General features: G+C 26.1%; 2 protein-coding genes and 1 pseudogene across 2 annotated transcripts in view; all 3 read left to right on the top strand.

The window, feature by feature from the left end:
- The window catches only part of LOC108755603, a 3732-nt gene extending 396 nt beyond the window's left edge, over positions 1–3336 (top strand). Inside the window, exons 2-4 of the mRNA XM_018498718.1 lie at positions 2440–2559; positions 2685–2840; positions 3283–3336. Of these exons, the coding sequence (XP_018354220.1) occupies positions 2440–2559; positions 2685–2840; positions 3283–3336 (330 nt within the window). The remainder of the gene's footprint in view (positions 1–2439; positions 2560–2684; positions 2841–3282) is intronic.
- Positions 3337–4623: 1287 nt separating this feature from the next.
- On the top strand, positions 4624–6180 carry LOC108755602 (annotated as a pseudogene).
- A 511-nt stretch (positions 6181–6691) lies between these two features.
- Positions 6692–7952, top strand: part of LOC108755740 (chymotrypsin-2-like) — a 14491-nt gene continuing 13230 nt past the window's right edge. Inside the window, exon 1 of the mRNA XM_018498952.1 lies at positions 6692–6799. The gene's annotated coding sequence lies outside the window, so the exon portion shown is untranslated. The remainder of the gene's footprint in view (positions 6800–7952) is intronic.

Raw genomic sequence — 7952 nt, 5'->3', positions numbered from 1 at the left:
ATATATATATATATATATATATATATATATATATATATATATATATATATATATATATATATATATATATATATATATATATATATATATATATATATATATATATAGAGGATGTTTCAGGATCTTTCTTAACAAATTTCAGATGATGGTACAGATTTAGGAAATGATATATTCTTACCAAAAGAATCCTTTTGTCAAGGAATCTTTGATTCTCTTTTTTAATGAGATTTACCATTCCTTGAAGTTTGTCGCTAAGGTCCTGAAACAACCTGTATATATTATATTGGGTTGTTCGGAAAGTAATTTCGTTTTTTTCAAACAGAGGACTTATTGTATTTTTTCACAGCCAACTTCACACTTAAGCCGCATAATCATTATATATTTTGACAGCTGATATAGCAAGGCTTGCTTGTGAAAAAAGTTCGATTGATTCTACGCAGTAGTTTTTGGTTGGTGCCCTATCAAATATGAAAAGTGAAAAGCAGCATTTTCGGCATATTTTACTTTTTTACTATCGAAAAGATAAAAATGCTGTGCAAGCAAGAAAAAAATTATCCGATGTGTGTGAAGAAGATGTATTGACAGAACGCCAGTGCCAAAACTGATTTGCAAAATTTCGATCCGGCAATTTTGATGTTGAAGATGCACCACGTTCTGGAAGGCCAGTTGAAGCTGATGAAGACACAATAAAGGCATTAATTGATGCAAACCGGCGAATAACAACTCGTGAGATCGCTGAGAGATTAAATTTATCGAATTCGACCGTTCATGATCATTTGAAACGCGTCTGATTGAAAATCGTCTTTCATTTTCATAAGAAAAAACGAAATTACTTTCCGAACAACCTAATACATATACATATACATGTGTGCATGCGTGCGTGCGTACGTACGTGCGTACGTGCTGATAATTGTTCTAACAGAGTTCGTGGACATATAAAAGGACTAAACTGAGATGGAAAGTCCTTTACCATTTTGCAATTTTCGCAATAGTTAACAAGATATTAATTGCTAAAAATTGCCAAAAATTGATCTTCAATAATTCTTTACTCAAATACTATCTTTACAGAAAAACTGCAAGAAACAAAAATTGTTTCTTTTCTTCACACAATTTCTTTTCTTCTCATAGAACTTTACGAATTTTTTCAGAATTTTTTATCAACTCTTTATACTGCATTTTCTCATTTTTAACATAAAAAAATTCTTAAAAAATTCTTAAAAAATTCTTAGTGTTCTATGAGAAGAAAATAAACAATTTTCGTCTCTTATAGTTTTTCTATAAAGATGATAGTATTTGGGTAAAAAATTAGTGAAGACCAATTTTCGGCAATTTTTAGCAATTAATATCTTGTTAACTATTGCGAAAATTGCAAAATGATAGAGAACTTTCCATCTCAGTTTAGTTCGCCCTATTTGTCCACGAACTCTGTCAGAACAATTATCAGACACCCTATATAATATGTATAAACAGGAGATTTGAAGATAACAATTTCTTTATAAAGTGAATTATGTAATTTATTGCTTTAACATAAGTTTTATATGTCCTAGTGATGTGTTAGCTGTATTATACATTATAAATTATAAAAGATATTTACTTTTACTTTATATTTATGTTAAAAATAAGTAGAAGTAAGCAAAACAAAATAATATTTATATTACTTTTTGCCATTTTTCGCTTACAGATTTATTAAACTCATTGACAATACGTTTAACTTAATGTTGCTTGGTCTGCTAGTTTATTTTGGCATACTTTTTGCTCTATATGGATTTTTATTTGTCACCGCAAGTATTTTTTAACTTGTATTTCTCCATCTCTATAATGCAATAAAATTACAGTTCTAATTGGAACTATAGTTTACAATTAAAAACTGTAATATTCCAATACTCATCTAATTTTTTATTTAAATAATGTGTATCTATTATTTCATTATATATGTGAAATAATTGATTATATTATGCTTGTAAAGTATTATATTTGCCTACTTTAAATTGCAATAAACATAATCCATGCATCTTTTGAAAAATGAATATTATTACAAAATAAAAAGAATATTATCATGACAATTACTATAATACATATTACTTTTTAACAATTTAATCTTTACATTTTTTTCTTAAAATATAAAAAAAACTTAAAATTTTTTATTTAAAAGAGATGCAAATGATACAAATTTATTTGATATATTAACACTGTAATTACAAATCGATAGCCAGTATAAATCTAAGCGTAAATATAATTATTTGTACTATAAAATTTAATTAATCGCACGCACAACTACTCCCAGAATGGCTATAATTGTAATTGTAGAAGTGACAATTTAATCATTAATTTATAAACTGTTATTAAATCTGTTTAAATTAATTATTTATATTTATTATTATCAGTACAAAATTTCTTAGAATTTTTTAATTACGTTTAGTTATTTTTAATTATGTTTAGATAATAACACAAGGTAGCAATCTCTCGATCCTTCGACTTATTTATATCCTGACAGCTGTTATTAATACATTTACACATATGTGCCTTTATTGTGTGGTAGGTGAATTTTTAGTCATTCGAGTAAGTATTAATATTATTTTTTTTTTTCATTGCATGCAAAATATTAAACATTATTTATTAAAATATTTAATAAACGTAATATTAACATGCCTTATTAATCGTTTTTGGAATACCTATTTGCCAAGTGTGAAGAGGTATATGAGGCTATTTATCATTATAAGTGGTACAATCTAAAGCCGAAACAAGCCAAAAATCTATTGATTATAATGATGTTAGTCAATAGACCACTGAACCTTACTGCAGGAAAACTTTTTCCTATGACGATGGCTACATTTTGCAATGTAATATTTATTATAATTAATTTATTCATTCTATATACAATATAACTATTAAAAAATAAAAAATAAAAATATACAAAAATTTTAAAAAATATATCTTTGTATTGTAAACTATAAAAAAGTTTTCTGAACTTATAATTTAGTTCTTTAATAACATATTAAAATAATATATTATTAAATATATTGTATTTCAATATTTTATTTATTAATTTTGATATCTTGTGCATAACATTAAATTATAATAATAAAATAAAGTAATATAAATACTGGAATAATGTAAATTAAATTGTATTATTACAATACAAATTATAAAAAATAAACTCAAGTTCTTAATTATTTCAATTACTAATTGATAATACAAATAGCGAGGAAATTTAATATAATTTATATGAATGTAATTTTAACACTTACATTTGATTATTTATATAATTTTATTATATTTCAGCTGTTAAAAACATCTGGCGGTTATGTATCAGTTTTATTAGCACATCGTAATTAAACTAGAAACATTTATAAAATATTATAAAACAATTACATAACATCGCAATTTTATTGTTGATAAAAATAAATTACATAGTAAATTGAACTATTATACATTTCTTATTGTAACAATGTACTTTAATATAAATCAATTCTATATTCTAATTTTTCTATACGTGTAATTATATCCTTTTTTGTTAATAAATTAAATAAATAAATTTGATTTAAATTTATCGTTACAATTTTATATTGCATATTAATTTTTTTCACGTAATGCAAAAATTTTTAAATAACAATTGTTCTCTAGATCATACGGCAAACAAACCGTGAACAGTCCTTCTAGATAAACAAATGCATATTATTACATAAAAGAAAAAATGAAAACGATATTTCATAATATATTATGAGACATGACAAGTAATAGTAGTAATAGTAATAGACAAGTTACTTGTAACGCCGTTACCGTTATTATTGCTTTTTTATAATCATTTGATAATGACATTACTATTTTTCATAGCGATAACAATAATGTCAAGATTAATAACAATCATTTTTTAAAATAACTTATTATCATTATATGTATTTCTCATTGAAAACGGTTACTCATTACGTAAGTGCTTAGAAAAAAATAATATCACAATTCTTCATGATTTTCTCGATTTAATAAAGACAAGTGGAAAAAAATTCTCATATACGTGCAGTTTTATATAAAAAATTGAAATTAAAGTAGAATTAGTATGAAAAAATTCAAAAAAATAATTTAAAAAATTCTAAAGATATTATAAGATAACATTTCTGTAATTTATTAATAATCTTTTATTATTATTACTGTCTATTAGATTTATAATAATTTAGATTATTTTCATGAAACTTTACAATATTTTCTTTGCTGAACGTTACAAATATTAGACATGATACACAATTGTTCATAAATTGATTTAGAGCCTTAGCAAAATAGCTGACTTATAATCTTAAAACAATATGACTTAAATCTTTTGTCTTTAGTAACGCACAACTGTCTTGCGAGATGTATATACATGAGGTGTGCATTACTAAAGACAAAAGATTTAGAGATCATATGACATTGTCTTAAGATTATAAGTCCATTCTCTGCTAAAGCCTTAAAGATATAATCTCACTATCTTCTTCTTCTTAATTCAACATCACATTACTATGATCTCCGCAATAATCTCATTATAATATCATATCTCATTATCATATTTATTACGTATCAGAATGTGTACAGCTGTGTACATACTTCGATACGTATATAAATTGCACCATACTCATTACTATCCCAAAGTTTGCCAAACGCGGCGTAAAAACAGATCTATGTAATGGGACAGTTAACGTGTCTCCTAATCGCATTGGCGATCGTAGGTAAAGCATCAAGAACTTAATAACAATTTCTGTGACTAACAAATTTCATAATTAAATTACGTTTTTTTATTAACTTACTTTGTATTTATATTTATTTTATTTTCATTATTTAATTCATTTACTTCGTAGAAATATCATATATTATCAACACACTGTAAAACTACTTTTACAATACATTCACAGGTGTTTATGCAGATGAACCAAATAAGTTAGTAAATGAAATACCTACCACTATAGAGAAAAATCCTCATTGTGTCTCCCTAAGAATCAACAATAGTCATTTTTGCGGCGGTAGCATAATCGATTCACAATATATCCTATAATTGCCGGGCATTGCGTGACCCCTCTATTTTCTGACGACTCTCTAAGGAAATTTATGACCGTTGTTACTGGCACGACCTACCTCGATAAAGATGGACAGGTTTATAATGTGGAAAAATTGTGATGCCACCATAATTGTAATCCTCGCGCATTGAGTAGAGGCCCTCATGACATGGGCTTAATAAAGGTATAACATCTTGGAATAAATAATATATTATAAGTATCAGTTTGTGACATGTATGACATGAACATACAATATACTTTCCAATATAGCAATAATACACAGATGTCAAATGATGATGAAATGTATTTTAATCGTTCTCATAGTTTAGTTCATAGTATATAATATTTTTAGTTTACGTCGCCGATTAAGTTTAATCCAACACAAAAACCAGTTAAACTCCCAACAAAGAATGTGACAAAGAGCAATGGCGTTACAATTGCTGCCTGGGGTTCTACGGATTTTAATAAATCTATACATAACAATTTACAAAAATTGACCGCGGATGTTATGCTTCCAGACACATGCCAGATTTATCACAGTTTTATTATAAAGATTTATAAGAATGAGTTCTGTGTCCTTATCAAAGAAGGAATTGGATTGTGCAAGGTATATAATATTACATTTAACAAAATGCCCGAATACATTTAATTTTACTCTTGCATATCTTTTTATAATTAACGATTTTCATCTAAATACACACTATATTTTTTATAATTATTTTTGATTAATAATAACACTATATTATATTCACGTTACAATATTACATTCCCTATATTCTCTAAGGTCATATCTTACATCATAATTAGTTTATATTTGTATGTCTAATGGAATTGATTACAAAGTAGAATTTCTTTTATATTGCATGCCTCTTTATTTAATTGTTTATAGCAATGATAACGCGAAATTATTGAAATTCTTAAATAATGCCAATTTTGACTTCAGTATAATGCATAAAATATTAATCTCAGACATAAAGGATAATGCAATAATACTTTCTATTTTTCCGTTGCAGGGTGATAGCGGTAGCGGATTGATTCAAGACAGCGACGGAACAATTATTGGTTTGGTATCTGGTGGGAGACCATGCGCCAGGTTATCCAAATGTATACCAACATTTATCCCTACCTTTCTTGGATCAAAGAAAAAATGAGGGAATGATATCATTTCTTTTGTATCATATGTTCTTAAAACTTAATAAATAAATAATAAATTATAATAATAAATAAATAATAAAGATCATTGAGCAAATATTTATATTCCTTATTATATATATTATAATTATTAATATACATTATTTGTAAAACTCTTACTGAATTTTCATTGTTACAGCATAATTTTATCTGAGAAATATTCTTATCCTAAGAATATCCATAGAACAAAAAAAAACATCAAAAATTTAGATAGCGGAAGATAGATAGAAAATTAATTTCCGAAATGTTAAACATTAAAATTCAAGTAAATAGTATGAATTTACTATTTGATATTGAGTTCTTACATCATGATTACGTCAACATTTTAAGTAATGTTTCAAAGTACGATAAGGAGTTGACTGTACCGTTTATGCTCAACAATTATCAACAATTATATATATTATTTACGTTTTTATCACTTGATGCTTTACTTTAACATCTTTTGTTCTTTGTAACCTTATTGCTCGCTTAAACTTTGTCGGACTTAGTCAAGTTATTGTAACAGTTTATATTTTATAATCGTAATATCCTATTTTGCACTGTTTTTACACATTCCGTGGTTCTGTATTCAATCATAGTTGCAGCAGGTGAGTGAGTTATTTAATTTTTTTTATATTAGAAAAATCTCTATGAACTTTCTCACGCTTTAGAGTTCACTTAATCTAAAAACTACTTAACAATTTCACTCTTTAAACATGGAAATTAATGGAGGTTTTACCCGCTGCATCCCGAGATTGCATCTTTTGCGAACACAGAGTTCATATTATTACGAATTATTGAATTTTTAAATATCTAATAGCTTGAATTGAGCCTAAACATTCAATCGTCACGTAAAGAATATAAGAAAAAATTAAATATAATTTACATATTACTAAAATTATAGCACATGAATTATCGCATAGCTCTTTTACTCTTACTCGCTCTTGTGAATATTCATTTATTGTTTAAATTTCAAGAATCACATTAAGGATTATATTTATATTAAAGAGTAAAATAACTATAATTATATTATTGCAACAGATAATCCAAGGTTAAAAAGTAACTAGATAATACTTATAACTAAATGTGCTTTCCAGCAAGTGATACTGCATAACACAATGTACTATCCGATGCTTTCCAATTCTACGACACAAGTCGACATAATCGTACACAGCTAAAATGTAAAGTTTGACTATGTCGTCTCTCTATAAATACCAACATGATCAACATTTTTACATTTGATACTTTATGATAAAGATAAACTAAATATGACGTTGTATTATAAAATGTAAATACAGAGCTACTTATAATAATATGAAAATTAATAGCCATCTCTTGATGTAGAAAGAAATTATATCTACGAGCTTACCTACAACATATTATGTCATGACTATGACATTCTGCATTTTGCTTTACTGATAATAACAAAATGAATAATAATAAATTAAGCAATAAACTATAATCAAATCAGACGGACAGTCTGTACAACTTACTAATGCAATCCGTTAAATACACCGTGTAATTATCCACAAATAACGAATAAGCCATATTGAATAATATAAAACATTAATGGGTGCATTCAGAACAACAACCACGTTCAGTGAACTTTTTCATCTGACTAGTATATTCCTTTAGATCCTAAAATATGGACCAATCAGATGAAAGAACTTACTAAACGCTCAGCGATTGTTGTTCTGATTACACCCATTCGAATAATTGATTTCCTTTCATAATAATTTTTTGCAAATAATAGTGATAGTT

The sequence above is a fragment of the Trachymyrmex septentrionalis genome, unplaced genomic scaffold (genome assembly GCF_001594115.1).
Source record: "Trachymyrmex septentrionalis isolate Tsep2-gDNA-1 unplaced genomic scaffold, Tsep1.0 scaffold9, whole genome shotgun sequence".
NCBI classification, from domain to species: Eukaryota; Metazoa; Arthropoda; class Insecta; order Hymenoptera; family Formicidae; genus Trachymyrmex; species Trachymyrmex septentrionalis.
The sequence above is the reverse complement of the archived record's forward strand: the minus strand, read 5'-3'. Positions and strand labels throughout refer to the sequence as shown.